The sequence below is a fragment of the Aquarana catesbeiana genome, linkage group LG03 (genome assembly GCF_042186555.1).
Source record: "Aquarana catesbeiana isolate 2022-GZ linkage group LG03, ASM4218655v1, whole genome shotgun sequence".
In the NCBI taxonomy this organism is placed as follows: domain Eukaryota; kingdom Metazoa; phylum Chordata; class Amphibia; order Anura; family Ranidae; genus Aquarana; species Aquarana catesbeiana.
The window spans coordinates 634,395,582-634,415,049 of NC_133326.1; the positions used below are offsets into that span (position 1 = coordinate 634,395,582).

Sequence of the window (19,468 nt, forward strand, 5' to 3'; positions counted from 1 at the left end):
ATTCTCTTGCATTGCCTGGATGACAAAGTGCAGTAGAGAGCCCAGATCACCTTTGAGGGATGGGAGAGGGGTGACAGGAGTGATGCTCTGCAGAAATGCAAGAGGAGTAACAGGACAGATGAATATACGATTTGACATTTTGACCAAAGATATACTATTTTATTTTTTAAGCAACAATAAGCCTCAAACCAAAAATGTAATGTAATCGCAGCTTGCCACTCATTAGACGTGTTGGCTCCGTGAGTTTTCTTAGATTAGGTTTTTTACCAGTTTTCCTCCTGGTGATCTGGCCAATAACACACCTGTATTATGCCCCGTACACACGACCGGACATTCCGACAACAAAATCCATGTTTTTTTCCCAAACAGATGTTGGCTCAAACTTGTCTTGCATACACACGGTCACACAAAGTTGGTCGGAAATTCTGAACGTCAAGAACGCGGTGACGTACAACACGTACGATGAGCCGAGAAAAATGAAGTTCAATAGCCAGTGTTGCTCTTCTGCTTGATTCCAAGCATGCGTGGCACTTTGTGCGTCGGAATTGTGTACACACGATCAGAATTTACGCGAACGGATTGTCAGAAAATTTGAGAACCAGATCTCAAATTTTGTGCAACGGAAATTCCGATGGAAACTGTCCGATGGAGCCCACACACGGTCGGAATATCCAACAAAAGGCTGTCGGAAAATTCGGCCGTGTGTATGGGGCATTAGAGTGTCTCCGATCTGGATGGAGGAGCACATAGGGCACCTTTGGACATCAGCATTGTCAGCCTGGGGGGAGTGTTATATGTACTAGCAGATTAAAAAATTGAAGCCAAACTCAAGCTCACACTTTATAAGCAATTACAGCAAACAGTTTTTTTTTCTTTTGGAATATTTTAAAGTAAATAAAAGCGGATCATTGTAAGCACCTCTGCTAGTGTTAAATTGTTTGTCTCATCTCTGTAACTGATACAGTCTGATAGGGAGCTTGTTATTTTGAAAAAGACATGTATACGTGACAGAAAGATCACTCCAAATCAGTTTCTCGTTAAAGCCAAATATTCTCACAATAGTAAGCAAAAAAAGTCTTAACGGACGTTCAGAGAACTATTTTCAGAATTACACAATCATCCAACGTCCTCTCATAAGGGTAAACACACCAACATCTACGGCCTTTGCAAGCTTGAAATTCATAAGAGTGGCCTTGTGAGCGCCCTCTAGAGGAATTGCTGCAGAGCCAAAGCTGTACAAAAAACAACCAAATAATTGAAAAGGGTTTTCAAGAAGGATAGCTAGATTTCTGGTCTGAAATACAGTATTACTTCGTTCAACGCTAACATTTCAAGAACACCCTCCTCACTACTTCTATCTAAGACCCCACTGTGGAAAAATCCTCTGACCCTGTCCTTCTACTTCAATTACTGTTCCACTTGGCTTCAGGCCTAGAGGGGTCAGTGGGCCCTCAGATGAACTTCTCATTCATTGCAAGGCCTGCTGGTGAATGGAACTACAGTCCGTACTGCATGCACCTGGCTTCATTCACAGCACTGTTATTTGTCTGCTTTCCCTAAAGGTTTAAAGGATAGCAAAAAAAAAAAAAAATTATATATTTTTTCAATTAATGGACCGCATTCACATGTGAACACGTGGCAGCAAATGTACCATGGACATAACTACAAGTATGGAAAATACTGAGATAAAGTTAGAGAACTGCTATAATTTCAGGCATGTTATTAGATACTGTACATGCCTTGGCTGCCCCTCTCTAAACAGCTCGATTATTATACTGCAGACATAAGTTTAAAATTGTTAAAAACTTAAAGCAGTACTAACAAAAACTATAAAAAAAAAATTTGTGGTTGAAGTGGAAAAAGTCAACCTCTGCCAGATTTTTCAGCTGTGTCTTCATTGGAGGGTATAAACCCCACTTCCTGCCCTACAGATACCAATAATGATGGAAAGTAGACAGTTGTCACTAGAACAGTGGTCCAGAATAGACGTTCACCCACAACTCCTTTTTTAGTGACAGAGCCTTCTCCCATAATGCAAAACAAAAAAAAAAATATATATATTTTTGTGCTCATGGTTTCTTGGAGTGAACTGAGGGGCACAGGACATTTTATCTTCAGGTTATACTACCACCTACAAGAGAATTAGACACTGGCAAAATAGACAATGGCAAAAAAAAGCAAAAAAAAAAAAAAAAAAAAAAAAAAAAACTGTAGGCCAGCCCAGGATAACCTATCCTACTACCGGTATGTCTCAGCTTTGTAGTAAAGCAGTACGGAGAGCATAATTATAAAACACAAAGGGGTGGGACCTGTGTCCCCCGACTCCAAGAAAATAGGAATTTTGACTTACCTCATCTTTGAGTATAGTACAGGGACACACAGCTTGTATTCATAGACCCCAAGTTACATGCAGGCTACCTTCAGATGACTGGACACTGGCAAAGAAACTTGCTAGGACTGCCCCTAATGTACGCTGGTATGACCCCACTTTGGGGTTTGGGAACAGTGGACAAAATGGAGTATAACCCCTGAAAATGTACTACCACAGAAACATGGTTCAGAAGTACAGAGAGAGCTACCCAAAGATCAGCTAATCTGTGATGATAAAATAAGGTTGGAAGTGAGAAAATGAGGAGGGTAAAGCCCTTGGAGACCAAACCCTGTGTACCCCAAGTATCCGAGATTAAAGCAGTTCAAATGTCCATACAAACACTCCACCCCCACTCTGAAAAGTGGGGGCGTATCTTCATTCTGAGAAAGGTTTGTCTCAGGATTTTGCAGACTGAGATCCAAACCATGCTGGTGGACTGGGAGCCAAGCCAAGGGGTGGTCTAAAAAACATGTTTGGCACGTGTGTAAAGAAATTAAAAGGGTATTTTTTTTATTGGCTTGCAAAGGAGGGACTTTGCAGACCGTTCCTTAGGATTTTTCCACTGAGAAAGATGGGTACTCTTGCCAGAAGTAGATCTGAAGAGATGTTGTCTATGAAAGCCATGTGAATCTGGCATTTTCTTAAAAGCAAGTTCAGCAGTACAGCACTTTTTAACAAATGTCCTCCACATGTGTATGGACAAGGGAAATATGCCGGAGAGGAGATGGGAAATCTAAGCAGTCCATCAAAATTGTAGCTTACAGATACATTGCTCCAAAAAAGTTCTATACAAAAGGGATCAACCACATCAATGGAAAGACCTCTTTTAAGGGACTTTAGTCAGCCAAGGTTTGGCAAATCAAGGTCACAAGATGGAGCAGAGAGCAGGGCCTTCCAGCAAGAACAATGAAACCCAAACGATAAATTGCCTTATGGCTCTAAAGAACCCAAGACTGGGAATAACACTCGTAGAAGCAACAAGCTGATCTACTTTCACAATGGTGTGTACCACATCAATAAAATAAAAAACAGTCTCTTAAAGCGGACCTGCAGTCATTTTTAAACTTCCATCTATTACATTTTCTGCCCTTATTGTTTTAACTTTGGATATTAAAACATTTTTTTTCTGCAAGTAAATACCTTATACAGCCCACTTCCTGTTTCTGGTCTGGTAGAAAGCCTAGGCTTATGACATCATGCACAGCTCTCTCTCTCTCTCTACTACTCTAGTGAGTGTTTGCCAGGAAGGGAGGGGGATGAGTCATAGGAGGACCAATCAGAGCTGCAGAGCTGAAGGTGTGCCTCTGTGTGTCTGTGTAAATCCAGGAAGTGAACGGGCAGCAGCTTCAGCTGCCCACAGTTAAAAATGGATGCAGCCAGACTCAGTGGAGAGAGATTTCTGCAGCATATTTGGCAAGTACAGAATATATAAAGTCCCAGTATATATAAAATAATATGCAAAGTGGTTGGAGGGAAGCTTCAGAATGGAAAAGATGTTTTTATTACAAATTATGCAAGCAGACTGCAATTCCTCTTCAATTTAAAAGTAATGGCAGAAGGCTGACTCCTCGGAGGCAAGCTTATCAGACAAAGATTGGAGTGGCTCAGAATCAGACAGTCTGCACGGCTGATGGCTCAGAGGCTGCAAGTAGATCAGATACAAAATCTGGGGGAGAAGGTGTGGGAGCATGCTTATGGCCTCTGCAATCACTGTCAGCATATACCCAGTGATTTGGGATAATGTCTTGCTTGACTGTAGTAAAAACCTCAGCCAAGATGGCAGAAGAACCAGCCACAGCCAAAGGAGCTAAGATAGATTCCTAAGAAAGAACACCAGGATTTAAGGCTATGGACAATGCCCACATCAGCAAGCAGCACTAGAGCTGTTAGTAGATGTGAGCTTACGGCACCCAGTACAACGGTATGGTCTCTCTCAGTCCCTCCCTGATGCCCAGCGACCCACATACTTGAGGTAGCTGCTCCCAGTGCTCGGCCCAATCACAGTGAGCCTTCAGAGACCGTGCAAACAATGCGACAATGCCAATAGCTCTGGACCCAAAAATTGTTCTGCAGCAACTTTCTATCAAAACGTATTCTGGAAAGCACCCTTCAAGGAACCCAGTGTCCAACAGTCATTTCCAGGCTTTACCCGCAATGTTCCAGTCTAGCAGGTCCATATACGGCACTCCAAAAGCCAGGCTGACAACAGCTGTGGCGGATATCTGCAATTATAGCAACAGTGTAGAGAATAGTCTTCATCAAATAAAAAAAAAAGGTCCACCTTCCTGCTAGCAAAAAACCGAAGTATGCTGGTAGTAGGATGGCTCATCCTGGACTAGCCTACAGGTTTGTTTGCCAGCATGCAATCCTCCTGTAGACGGCAGTACAACCCGAAAGTGAGACTTCCTGTGTCCTTCAATGGACAAGAAAAAAAAAAAAAAAAAAAACATTTTGGCTGGAGTATCACTATAACAGAGACAGGTTAGGTCATGAGTAGTTCCAGACAGGATTTTCAACACAAAGGAAGCCAAACTCTTTGCTGAGCTCAAAAGCAGGCAAAATCGAGGATCAGCCTGAAACATTAAAAATATTATTCCAAAAAGTCAGGCAGTGAAAAGAAGCAGCTCCAAGTATGGCCAGGTACAGTTAAGCTTTTCTGTCCTTTCCTGAATCCCAAGAGAAGATCAGCCCCAGCTGTGTAAGGACACAGAAGTCAATGATATGTACATATTTCCTACTGTTACATATGTGAAGCAGAATGTTTGCGTGCTGAGGATACCAAGCAGAATCTTGAACTATTAACAACTTATAGATAAAATGTACTATTTTTTTCCTTTTCCTTTTTGAGGACTGATGTATCCTTAGAACACATTTCAGCTTGAAAGTCGCACATTTTACTCACCCTGACTGCCCTGTAGTTTTTATGGAGCTTTGAGCACGGGAAAGCCTAGTGCACCCCTACCTTTGTTGCATTTCAGAAGTTACAGACAACTGGTTAAGTCATTTAAACGAAAATCAAGATAGGGATGAAAAATGAACCCTACTGAGCCTCCAGTGTCCATAAATAGATGTTCTGACAATTCCTCCACACCTAGCTAAAAATGTTCTGTCAGTTCCTTCACACTTAGCTAAAATAAGCGATACAAAGACTGGAAGGGGCATCAACCTACCCTCAGCAAAGATGTGTTGGGCCAAAGCATTTTCACAGGAGCTCTGAACCCATCACAATTATTTTTATAAAGGGAACCTGTCATGATAGATTTATAGGAGCTACCACTTGTGACTTAGTTTACAAACCACAAGTTTCTGGGATGTTCTCCAAATCCTTTGAGTCACAGGATTAGCATAACTGTCTGGGAACTTACATCTATCTTGTAAGAGAAAAAAAAAAAAAAACTCTGCTGTTATAGATCCACCTAAAGACACCGAGGTTGATTTACTAAACCTGGAGTACAAAATTTGGTGCAGCTCTGCATAGAAACCAATCAGCTTCCAGGTGTTTTGTCAAAGCTTGATTGAACAAGCTGAAGTTAGAAGCTGATTGGCTACCATGCACAGCTGCACCATATTTTGCACTCTCCAGTTCTAGGAGGGCCCCTTTCACATGGGGCGGACTCCGTAAAGCAGATCAGCAGGGGATCTGTCCGCTGAGCAGCCCGCTCTTCTCTATGGGGTGGTCGGATAGAAACAAAATGCCTGTAGAGTTCTATCCAACGGTCATCCGATCCGATTCGCCAAATGGATGGGGAATAGATCCCCCATCCATCTTTTTGAATGACAGGGGTTCGAAACGGATGTCGACGAATGTCAGAGGATCTGCTGTTTCATGGGTGAGACTGGAGGGTCCAATCAGGTCCACCTGAAACATGGACAGGTGGACCTGATCCAATCGCCCGTGTGAAAGGGGCCTAAATCAACCCAACTGTCACTGGTAGGAAGGGGAAAAACTGCTGCAGGCCCCTAGAGGTATACATATCCTGCAACAGATTCTTACACCATCCGACAGGCAAAGCCTCAACATCTCCCCACCTGCTCAAGCTTTCCTGCACCTTCCTCCACCATTCCCATTCCCTGTGCAGGCTGCTATCATAGTGATCTGCCAATAGGAATGCATGTGGGGTGGGGGGTTAGCTGCAAGCTCCAACATTACCAGGAAGTGCTCCTCCAGGAGAGTTTGAGGCCACTGCATGTTTGTGACCTTCATTTTATATCTGTAGCAGTTTGTCACCAACTTTCCAGTCTCTCTAAACCTTTTTACTGTTGTAACAATTTCCACACTTGCACAGACGTGCTAAACTGCATATATTTGGCATGAACGTTAAAGTGGTTGTAAACTTCTGACATGAAATAAAGCATACCCCTCTATAGTGTGTACTTGTCTCAGTTAAGAGCACTACGTGTCATTTTTGGCTGTCAGCATCACTTCTGACAAGTTTTCCTGACACCAAGAGAAAAAAAGGTAACAGGAGAGGGAGCTCCAACACTAGGGATGAGCTCCGGCATGTTCGCATGGCGCACGTGCCGAGCCCGCCAGGAAGTCGGCACGGGGCAGCGCTAATCACAAGCAGTGAGACATTTCCCGATGTGCGGCTGCAGAGATCGGGAAATGTCTCCCTGCCTGTGATTAGCGCTGCGCCGTGCCGACTTCCTGGCGGGCTCGGCACGTGCGCCATGCGAACACGCCGGAGCTCATCCTTATCCAACACACAGCCTGTGATTAACAGCCTCAGCTGTGTGCGGTGTGGAGGGGAGAGTGTCCCTCCTCTCTAATCAGCTCTCCTGATCGAGTTCTGCAGTGTGTAATTTCAGCTCTCCACCCTGTTTTCTGAAAGCTCAGACAAGCTGTTTAAATTCTGGACTTTGAACAGCTGTAGAGAAAAAACTGCAGATAAACAGGTATAATTTATTTTGGGGGATTGGTTTCATCTCTGTGTATCACCTGAGGTCAGTCACTTCACTGGATATATGCAAGGATTTACAACCACTTTAAACCCTCTGAAACTAAACAGTTTTCTGAAAGTAGAGGAACCATAGAATAAAAGGATGGTTGTTTCACAATAATAGAATTAAAAAAAAAAAAAAAAAAAAAAAAAAGTATGTTGCGCGAGATCGATTTGCTAAACCATTTTTCAAACCAATATTTTTTCACGTAAAAAAACTTAAATTAATTTTAGTGAACATAAAACACATCTCCAATATCCAAAGGTTTTGCAAAATATAAAAAGATGCCGCTGTGTCGAGGTAATAGATACCAAATATGTCAAGCTTCAAAACTGCATGCGTCTGATAAATTAGGAAGAGCGAGTAATGCCACCAGCACACCAAGATCTCCAAAAATGAGTCCAAACCTTTAATCAGCCATCGCATCATTACAGCAGAAAGCAACGTTTTGGAGCCACGCAGGACCCCTTCATCAGGCATGTGCATGGCTCCGAAACGTTGTTTTCTGCTGTAATGATGTAAATAAAGCTTTGAAGATCTTGGTGTGCTGGGGACTTTACGCTCTCTGACTACACACGTGTCCAGCCGATGGTCACTTCAGCACCCACTTACAAATACAGCCATCTCTACAGGAATGTGTGCGTTGGGAATAGTGCATTGATAATTTGGGAAAATACAATGGCCAAACTGCTAAAAAAATAAAAAAAGTCAATTTAGAGTTAACCATAAATACTGACATGCATTGCGTAAAAGGGCACTTTTACCCTCTTCCTGCCCAGACCAATTTTCAGATTTCAGCGCTGTCACACTTTGAATGACAATTACGCAGTTATGCAACACTGTACCCAAATGACATTAAGCTTTTTTTTTTTTTTTTTTTTTAGACAGATAGAGCTTTCTTTTGGTGGTATTTAATCACCACTGGGTTTTTATTTTTTGCTAGACAGCCTTAACTACTTCCCACCCAGCCACTGCACATAAACGGCCGGATGGTCCTTCTTCTCGTTCTGAGTGGACATTCAGGAACGTCCCTCAGAACAAGTGCTTGCAGCGCGGCCATGATGCGCTCTGCAGCTTGATCCTGTGATCAATCTGATCACAGGATCCAGCTGAGCAGAGATTGGGATATGGGCGCTGTGATTGGCCCTCCCAATCACCTGACGGCTGTGTCCAATCACAGCCGTCACAATGTAAACAGAGACACATGTCTCTGTGACAGGTCTCCCCGCCGAGCTCAGTGAGAGCTCAGTGGGGGGGGGGGAATCTGCAGATCTGTGACAGCTCTCTGTGTGAGGATGATTTTACACAGAGAACTGTTACAGATCACCATACAAAAGTACACCAAGCACCACTGATATACCCCTGTCCCTATACACATTTATTGTCCCAATAAAAAAAAAAATCTGTCTGTCCCCCATCACTGCCAACACCAAATAAACACTCATTTGGGTTATTTTTACCAAAGAAATGTAGCAGCATCATTTTTGGTCAAAATTCATCAAGAGAAATTACTTATTTGCAAAATTTTATAACAGAAACTAACAAAAATGCTTTTCTTTGGAAAATTTTCGTTCTTTTTTTATTTGTAGCGTAAGAAATAAAAACCCCAGCGGTGATTAAAGCAGAGCTTCACCCAAAAGTGGAACTTCCGCTCATCGGATTCCTCCCCCCCTCCGGTGTCACAGTTGGCACCTTTCAGGGGGGGGGGGGGAGGGGGGGTTGCAGATACCTGTCTAAGACAGGTATCTGCACCCACTTCCGGGAATAGACTCCCATGGGAGTCATGCCCCCTCCCGCACTCCCCTGCTGTCTCCTGGGAAAGACACAGGTCCCAGGAGATAGCGGGGACCATTGAGAAAGCGCAGCGCGACTCGCGCATGTGTAGTAGGGAATTGGGAAGTGAAGCCGCAACGCTTCACTTCCTGATTCCCTCACTGAGAATGGCCGCGGCAGCACCCGAGGATCGAGGGACGGTTCGGTCTCGGGTGCCGACATCGCTGGACCCTGGGACAGGTGAGTGACCTTATTTTAAAAGTCAGCAGCTGCAGTATCCCGCTTTAAATACCACCAAAAAAAAAAGCTCTATTTGTGTGAAAAAAAAATGATAAAAATTTCATTTGAGTGCAGTGTTACATGACCGCGCAATTGTCATTTAAAGTGTGACAGCGCTGAAAGCTAAGTATTGGTCTGGGAAGGAAGGGGGTGAAAGTGCCCAGTATTGAAGTAGTTAAGACCAAAAATTTTGAAAAAAAAAAAAAAAGTTTCTAGTTTGTAACATTTTCTAAATAAGTAATTTTTCTACTTCGATTATGTGCGCTGACGAGGCTGCACTGATAGGCTGCACTAATGGGCACCGATGGTACCACCTCAGTGCCCATTAGTGCAGCCCCGTAGGTGCCCCTTTGGGCAGCCGCCAGTGCCTGATGGGCATAGATTGGCAGCACTGATCATCAGGACTGATGATCAGTGTCCCGATTATCAGTGTAGATGTCCCCTGTGTGGATTTGCTGGTTATCGGCTCTCCTGACAGCGTGTGAGGAGAGGACTGTTGATAACCGGTTTCCACTATGATCAGCTGTGATTGGACAGAGCTAGTCACATGGTAAAGAGCTGCTGTGATTGTTTTTTTTTACCCCAATCTGTGATCAGCTGTGTGTGGAGGACACAGCAATCACAGATGCCCTCCCAGCAATGTGAACCCGCATTGTAGCCATCTTTCGGTTATAGCGCGGGTGGGAGGTGGTTAAAAAAGGTTTATTATTTTTTAAAACACCTTTTTTTAATTTTTTTCAGTTAACTTTGTTGATACCACAAGGGGTATTCGACCCCTAATGCCTCCTTTGTACTGAGGGCAAACAGATCTGGGATTAGCAGTCCCCATACACTCCCACCAGGCCACAGCACCTGGGAACGCAAAAACACTGAAAGCTGATGAAGTGAGAGGCACATTTGTACTTTACAGCCACCCAAATCTCTTCTCCATTAAACAGCAGAGCCAGAACATTCATTTCAAAATAAAAGCTTGTTTAACCCCTTGACTGCCATAAGATGGTTGACATATCCTTGGCAGTCAAAGGGTTGAATGTATTTTACACGCAGACATCCTTTTGGAAAAGATAAGAAGTCTGTGCTCACCCAATTTACATTAAAGATTGTTAAATGATGCTAAAAAAATCACCAACCAGGGACCATCACTTTCCAATCTGCACTAAAACAGTGACAGCTGATAGCTCAATACTGTGAATACATTCATTTGAGCTCTAGCTGTCAAAATGCAGGTTCAATAATCCGCACTTGTTCCTTTCATATCCAAGAACTCACTTGCCATCCACAGCGTCTGATAGCTTGTAGTCAATCTGCAGCTCGTGCAGCACCCACTTCATACGCTCTCTCCTATCCGGACGACGCTTCAGATTAATGAGAAAAATCTGAGAAGAGACAAATGGCGGATGAAATAAATGAGAACTCCGCTCTTGAAACCATGGCTAGTTTGGAGATATATACAACTCTCCCATAAGAGGTTATGGGAAGCCTAGAAACATGAAAATTAGCCAGAATAATTTGTTTTATGTGCTTGCTTTAAATCCAAACTCCGGAAAATCAACAAAGCACATAGTTGGAATACATACAAAGGGAGCAGTTTTACCTGCCAAAAGGTTTGTATTTTTACCTATCTAGTCCTGAGATTTACATAGCTCTGCCAGATAACCAGGTCAATGAACCGATGTTTCTCTGCATCAGTTAAAGTGTTACTAAACCCAGAACTTGAATTCACTATATCTTGTCTCTCACAGTAAACAGAACATGGAAATGCAATTATTTTAGTAAATATAAACTGCTAAATACCCTTACCAGTATATAGCAGTCTTGTGACTTATATCAGTTCTTAGTAAAGCTTATAGGAGAAGTTTTCATTCTCCCCTGACCTCCTGTCTGGACAGTGCTGATTGGCCCTGTGCTGATCACATGCACTCTCCCAAGAAAAAAAAAAAAAGGAAAACTGTCTCGCAATAAACACCAAACTGAGCATGTGCAGCCTGACTCCTAATTTTCTGTTCTATTACGAAATGGGTTGGAGTCAGTTAAAGAAGAGGAGCATCAGAGACAGGATCACACAGCCTTTATACACAATGCAGAGGATTAACCCCTTAGGTTCCACAGCAAGTATAACAAGCATGCTTTACTGCAAATACACATTGATTTTACTGGTGTGGGTTTAGTAACACTTTAAACCAATACAGCTTGGATTGTGATTGGACAGTGACAGAGCAGCAGCAATTCATGAGCTCACCTCTCTGCTCTCTTCTCCAATCAGCATATTCCATGTCAACATATGTAGAGTAGACCCGATTGGTTCATACTGCTATATCATTCTCTCCCAACCTAAGCTTTGCTGTAGAGGGGATTACAAAAGGTTGATACTGAGACAAATTACAGGAGTTCTTTTTAATCTCTTTAATGTATGTGTCCACTACCACTGCTTCCAGACATGGTCTGCTGACTTGAGGCTTAGTCATAGAAGTGCTCAGCCCAATGCAGAGTGTTTACTTTTTGTACTAGCGCTGAGCTGTGTGCGCATAGTCTAAATAAAGTGAATGGACACAGATTGTCTGTACGGACTTTCGGTAGGGGCATGTAGAGGTGTGTTTTTCAGGCTAAAAAGAGCACCTGTAAAGCGACTAAAAAACGGCTCCCCTGCAGTCTCAGTGTGAAAGCCCGAGTGCTTTCACACTGAGGTGATGCGCTGGCAGGACGTTAAAAAAAACTCCTGCAAGCAGCATCTTTGGAGCGGTGAAAGGAATGGGCAGCGCCACGGAAAAAGTGCCGCTGCAGTGGTGCTTTGCGGGTCCTTTTAACCCTTTTTTTGGCTGCTAGCGGGGGTTAAAAGCCCCCTGCTAGTGGACGAAAACCTCAGCAAAAACGACGGTAAAGTGCTGCTAAAAATAGCGGTGCTTTACCGCCGACGTCCCCGTGTGAAAGCAGCCTAATGCCAGTGATAGAGGGTAGGAGGGGGTGAATGTGAACTCAGAGTTGGACTTTAAAGTTAATTTAATGGATCATGCTCGTGATACAGTGCATGTATGAACAAAAAAAATGTAAAAGAAAATTATTCATATATAAACAGCACTTGCAGGATGAATGTGCGAACCCACACGATGTGAATAAACACGAACAGTGGTATAAAATAAATGTAAAAAAATCTATGCGGTACAAATAAATACCAATGTGGCACAAATGAATAAATGGATAAATGAATAACACAATCTATTTAAAAGATTCAAAGTGCTGAGTGCGTCAAAAATAAAGTGCATAGGTGCTCCAAAAACAGCTGGTGTCGAGTGGCACGCTCCCCTCTGTTTTTGGAGCACCTATGCACTTTATTTTTGAAGCACTCGGCACTTTGAATCTTTTAAATAGATTGAGTTATTCTTTTATCCATTTATGCCACATTGGTATTTATTTGTACCGCATAGATTTTTAAATTTTATTTTATACCACTGTTGGTGTTTATTCACATTGTGTGGGTTCGCACATTCATCCTGCAAGCGCCGTTTATATATTAATTTCAACACTGTATGTATGGCTAGTAGCTGCAGCACTGAGCCAGTCTCCTGCTTTGCCAATCCTGATAATGTATACAGCCAAGGGGTCAGCAGTCAATGCTTACCTCGTCCAGTGTCATCTTATCCGCTACTTTTGGGGGGAGGGACAGGAAAGCCGATGGCTCAACAGGGGGACCCTTCACTGCAGGCAGAGGAGAACACAGTAACTAGATGGATCAGCAATTACATACAATAGTCTTTTATTATGATCTATCCTATCATCGATAATAACCTGGACACGATTTACATTAACTACATTAAAAACTACAAAATCCAATACAAATGGGAAAGTTAGTTCACCCTTGTCTACCCGGTGCATGTGGCAACACAGTTTAGAAGAAAAGAAGCAAAATATGAATTCTGAGCCAAAGCCCCCTTTCCACACAGCAACATGTCATTGCAAATAATGCAATTCCATCCAGCAGTAAAGCCCCCCTATATAAACAATTTGACTTCTTCTAAATCAGGGGTCTCCAAACTAAATCAGGCGGCCCAGACTGTGGCCAGTGGGAGTAGAAAAGGACCTCTTCCCGACAACCCTGGCCGGTTGTTGTCGGGGTGTGTGGGCGGGGGGGGCTTATCGGAATGTGGAAGCCGGCTCCCAGATCCCCCCCCCCCCCCCCAATATGAATGGGTATCGGGTTTATCATACCCCTACCCATTCACCCCAAAAAGCAGTGAGATGTAAAAAAAGAAGAGAAAAAACAAGAGACGGTTTTTGACAAGAAGACAGCGGCGGCGTGGGAGAAGACGGCTCGGAGCTATTTTTTTAATAAAAGACTTGTCAAAAACCGGCTCTTTTTTTTTTTTAACATTTCACTGCTTTTTGGGGTGAATGGGTAGGGGTACGATGCCCATTCCCATAGGGTGGGGGGGGGGTTTGTGGGCCTTCTTAAAGGGGGCTTCCAGATTCCTTTAAGCCCCCACCCGCAGACTCAGACAACCACTGGCCAGGGTTGTCAGGAAGAGGCCCTGGTCCCCATCAACACAGGGGCAAGGTGATTTGGGGAGGGACAGAACTCCCCCAAAGCACCCATGTCCCCCCATGTTGAGGGCATGCAGCCTGGTATGGTTGGGGGGGGAGGGTTGTTTGCTCATCCCCCTCCCTTTTCTGACCTGCCGGGCTGCATGCTTGGGACAGGCCTGGTATGGACCTGGGGGGGGGGGGACCCCACGCCATTTTTGCCGCAATTTTTTTTTTTTTACATTCAGCCGACAGCTGAGGACTCATCGGTTGTTAAGGACATGGCAACCGGCTTCCTGGCCCCCTCCTTAGCAACCAGCTAATATACAGCGAGGGAAAAAAAAAAAAGGGGGGGTTTAAAAACGGATGTCAGCAGGTCGGATGTAAGCGGATGTCGTCCACTAACATTCGTTTAGGGCTTTCATCCGTTCAGAAAAAACGAATGTTGATGGAAGCACATGAAAATGAATGATCGTTCGTTTTTCCATAGGAATGCATTAATGTACATTTTTCATCCATCAATGCCTGAGTGGTATGTTCACAAAGCTATCCAACTGGGCTCCTCGGATGTCCGTAACAGGACCGGCTAGCTGCCACAGGATCCTCCCTGGTCTGTCTGGGTAGTTCTGAAACTAAATGTGGCAAACCTGCCAGGAACTAATGCCAGGTACGGACAATGATCTGTAAATGGAAAACCACTTTCTTTCCATTTAGCTGTAACAAGAGCCAACTGATAATCTACAGATTTTCTTACATTGGGAAAAAAGCCATTTCCTAGCAAACCTTCCAACAGTGCTCCTCTTGAAGAACATCTTCCCAGAATTCTCATGTAAAGGCTTTTCTCGGAAGTTTGCACAGGGCTGGAGGTAAAATGTAATATATTCTCTGCAATATGCTTTGTGTTTTCTGCTGTATGCTTCTCACCTCTAGTGAAAAAACTTGCACAGGTGAATACTGGTAATACATAAATCCCTGGTATGACATAAACCCCCCACACCGCATTGCACTAAAGCGCAATTTAGCAAGAAGTGCCCAAAATTCAAGCCATTGGTGATCCTGTAAGCACCACCCAAATTTAGATTCATAAATCAACCTCACCTGGGTGGATAATTATCAGCCGAACGGTGACTGGCTATCAATGACGTGACAAGGTCATCTAGAGCCCAGGGCGAACACAGAACACACCCATGCCAACCAACCCCCCCCCCAGATGTATGAGCATTATGTGTCAGTGAAAAAAAAAAAAAAAAAAAACCACACAAAATCAAGCATATGCTCATCCCAAGCATAAATCCCCCCCCCCCCCCCCCCCCAGTACAAATCTGCCCCCTGCTGAAATCCCCCTACAACACAAAATGTTTGCCTGTCAAACCCCCCCGCTCCCTGCTCAAATCCTCTCTCTCTGCATATGCCCCCAGCACAAATCCCCCCCCCAAAAAAAAAAAAAAAAATCACCTCCTAGCACAAATCCTCTCACCCTACTCCAAATCCACCCCTGCCAACAAAAATTCCCCTCCCCCATCAAATTTCCCCTCCTGGCAGAAATATACCCCCCCCCCAATCATCCCTATTAGCACAAATCCCCTCTCACCCCAAAAAATATTTCCCCTCTACCATATTACTTTAAGGGCCGGTTCACACCACATGCAGTCCAGTGCATTTTTTTTCTGCATCAAAAACGCATGGAAAGTAGGTTTTATGGTTTTCAATGACATAGTTCACACCAGTGCTTGTAGTTCCAGAAAAAAAAAAAAAGTAGAACATGCTGCATTTTTTCTGCACTGAACTGTACTGGAACGCTGTAAAACGCATCAAAAACGCACTGCAACACACTTGTCCTTATTTAAGGTTAAGAAAAAAAAAAAAAAAAAAAAGGGGTGGGGGGGTGGGGGAGAACTGGACTGCATCAAAAACGCACTGGAACGCATCAAAAATGTGCATGCAGAAAAGTACCTGGAACGCATCTGGACTGCGTTTCTATGGTGGGAACTGGCCCTTATAGCACACACCCCTAGTCCCTCCCTTCTAGCACAGATCTCCCCCCCCCAAACTACCACTCCTAGCACATCTCCCCAAATTTGCCCTCCTAGAACAATTCTTAATTTCTTACCCCCTGCTGCTCCCCAGATTCCACTTTCCAACACAAATCCTCCCCACTCTCCTTGTTGTGCCCCCCCTACACCTCACATGATACCACAGTGCCAAGGATAGCCAGCCCTCTTGCCCACCACTTGTCCCAGCCCTGCTGGTTATCCTTCAGTTCATAATCAGGGACAGAAACATGTAAAGCTAGCCTAACACAGGTAGGAGTTTCTCATTTAGCCTGCGGGCTGAACAGGAAAAAGTTACCCGATTCCCTCATTCATGCTAAAGGGTGTGAGTGGAGGAAATCAAACCTGCCGGCTTCTCTATTTAGGCAGCCGGCACCCACAGCTGCCCAAATACCCAAACAGGGACCACATCTCCTAGAACACGTGTGCAGTACCTGCACTGCCATTCTGATGATGCTCAAGTACAGAGTGACCATACCCAGCAATACTCATTATAACCTTCATTAGAAGAATAATTCCACACACCACGGTCACCAGCCTGGTCAGATCAATGTGCAGACCTGAAGAAGGTGTTCCTTTTCAGACCTTCCTCTTAGTTCCTGGATGGGCACTCACCCGCAACCTCCAGTTTTGTGTGCAGAAAGTTGTCCACTTCATCAACCAGAGTGCTGTGTAATCGCAGAGGGACTGGGAGGTGCCCGTAAGCCTCTTTATTGCAGATGAACATCTGAACTTCTGATGGAGACACAGAAAGCATCTTAAATGTAGCAATCAATCTGAAAACAAGCCAAGTGAGATCCCAAAAGGGACTGGTGTTCAACAGGACCCATTACTTTACAATAAAAAAAATAATTAAAATTCCATTAATAGGTTGGGAACAAAAAAAAGTGATACAATAGTATGAGCAAGAAATAGCTGCACACCCCAATGAAAACATATGAAGCATGGAAATTTCTCTAGCGGGTTTTGTACTGCAGCAAAATAAGTCCAAAGAATTTTATGAAAAAAGTTTACAAAAGATAATAAATACAAACACAGCTGTCCAGCAAGACAAGAGCTCTAAAACCAAATACTAGAAGGCGTAAAAAAAAATGCATAATTATACAATGGTACAATAGACATATGAATGGCATAATAACTGTAAAAAGTCATACAGAAAAACTCCAACGCGTTTCGACCATAATATAGTAGCGGTCTTCTTCAGGGGGGAAAGATATGGACTTCTAAGGGATACAATATATCAATCAGTATGTTGAAAACCAAACAATGACATCGATTAACAAAAATTACAAAATAGGTAATGAGATTTATATTTACCAAAGAACAGCTTTATTTTTGGCCTTTTGTCATAAACTTTTTTCATAAAATTCTTTGGACTTATTTTGCTGCAATACAAAACCCCCTATGGAAATTCCATTAATATGAATTCAGCATATACTGCACCTCGCTAAAAGCTTGTACAAACCTATAGTCAAAGTAGCATTAAACCCGCAGCGTTTTTTAGTCTAACACATTCAGCACAATAAAATAAACATTCCCCGGTGAACTAAAACTATCTCTCCAGCACTTGGTTTACAACTTTCAATGCTGATGGCTCCTGCTCTCTTAGTGCCGCTTCCCTCAACTCCCAGTCTTCACAAGTAAGAGCAGTGCAGCCTCCGGTCAGTCTATTAGCTTGGAGAAGGGAGGAAGGGAGGAAGGGAGGAAGGGAGGAAGGGAGGAAGGGAGGAAGGGAGGAGCAGGCGATTGCCATCCTAGGCTATTGGGCTGTGTGTTTCTATTGATGCACAGTGTAGGGAGATACAACTCGAGTCCCTGCATGCAAGGATGACTTTATAGCACACAAAAGAAAGAAGCCACCCTGAAACAGGAAATCTGGGGGAGTGATATAGCACCAAAACTAAACTGGAACATAGACAAGGAATAAAAGATGAAGAAGCTGCATACTCAGTAATGATTACATCAGCTACTAAAAGTAATTAAAAAAAATAAATAAAAAAATTAGGGTTTAATATCGCTTACAGCGGTTGTATTGTCCGCTTGGTCATTTTTACCTACAGGTAAGCCTATAATAAGACTTACCTTTAGGTAAAATGAATATAACCCTGCATGCAGCCGCTGACTTCAGCGGAGCATGCGCAGTGAAGGTCCAGCGTATCGTGCTAGGAACAGAGGGCTCCCATGCGCATGGCTCTGGCCACTCATAGCACCGGAGCCGCGAACCCGAAAGAAACGCAGAGGAAACATGTCAGCTCCCTCAGTGGTGACTGGGCAGCCCTGTGGAAGCTTCGTTCTAAGGCAGGTATTTCATAATTCTTTGGTGCGGCACAGTGGTGTAGTGGGTAGCACTCTCACCTAGCAGCAATAGGGTCGCTGGTTCAAATCCCAACCACAACACCATCTGCCTGGAGTTTGCATGTTTTCCCTGTGCCTGCGTGGGTTTCATCCGGGTACTCTGGCTTCCTACCACACTCCAAAGACATGCTGGTAGGTTAATCAGATCCTGTCTATAAATTGGCCCTAGTATGTGTATATGTGTATGTGCTTGTAAGTGCGTCGGGACCCTGCGGGGTAAAGGACCGCGCTATATCAAGATGCAACTCAACTCATAATGCCACTGCATACTAGCTCATTATGCCTTTGCCTTAGTTTTTTTGGGCATACAACCGCATTAAGGACTTTCATTAATATGTATTCAGCTTGATAAAAGCTTGTATAAAACGCTATGTGTAACACTTTAAGGGCTTGATAAAAAAAAAAAAATAATAATAATAATAATAATAGAAAAAAAAAAAAAAAACTCCGAAAACCCCCAAAAAACAAATATTCGTCTCCGGAGCAGGTCAAAAATCATTAAGTGGGGACTCCTGTTTCGGAGTTTGCTCTCAATTCCTGTTGTGTCTCTGGGCCAGGAAGTGAAGGGAAATCAATTCAATCAGATAACACAGAAAACTACAAAAAGTTATAGTTTTAGTAAAAAAAACAAACAAAAAAAAAAAAACCCATCATCTTGCACTAAGGATTTAACCACTGGTTGGCAATCTGCATTACTCAGATTCTGTAAAAATAAGCCAGCATGCTGCCTGACTCGCCAACAGCCATCCAAAACTAAATTAGCAGTTTTTGGGGTAGTTTCCCTCAAACCATCAACCTAATACTCTACACTTCCAGTGTCACCTGACTTACCAGCTTGCCGGCAGGAGAAGGCAAACACTATGATGTCATCATAGGCCCAGGTGTAGTCTGGATGGGGTGGGTAGAAGTCCAGGTGTCGGCTGGATTCCTTCCGCAGGTCAATAAGGAAGGTGGAGTGAACCATGGGGACAGCAAAGCAGCCACGGCGTTCTCTCCGTCGGATAGGCATGTAGGCTGGGGTACGTCTATAATATCCCTAAATGTAGACATAGAGCAACGTTTAAAAATATGATCAACACTGGGGCGACAAAAATATTAGAGCAATCCAAAGCCCTTCCATGCTGGGTATACACACATATAACACAGACAGAGAGGGAGATTTTGTGTGTACTATGTAAATCTT

The 19,468-nt window shown here is 43.6% G+C and overlaps 1 protein-coding gene across 1 annotated transcript in view; it reads right to left on the minus strand.

The window, feature by feature from the left end:
- The window catches only part of COLGALT1 (collagen beta(1-O)galactosyltransferase 1), an 84,977-nt gene that overhangs the window by 32,227 nt on the left and 33,282 nt on the right, over nt 1-19,468 (minus strand). Inside the window, exons 5-8 of the mRNA XM_073622501.1 lie at nt 19,117-19,321; nt 16,546-16,665; nt 12,981-13,057; nt 10,634-10,740 (exon numbers count right to left, since the gene is read on the minus strand). Of these exons, the coding sequence (XP_073478602.1) occupies nt 10,634-10,740; nt 12,981-13,057; nt 16,546-16,665; nt 19,117-19,321 (509 nt within the window). The remainder of the gene's footprint in view (nt 1-10,633; nt 10,741-12,980; nt 13,058-16,545; nt 16,666-19,116; nt 19,322-19,468) is intronic.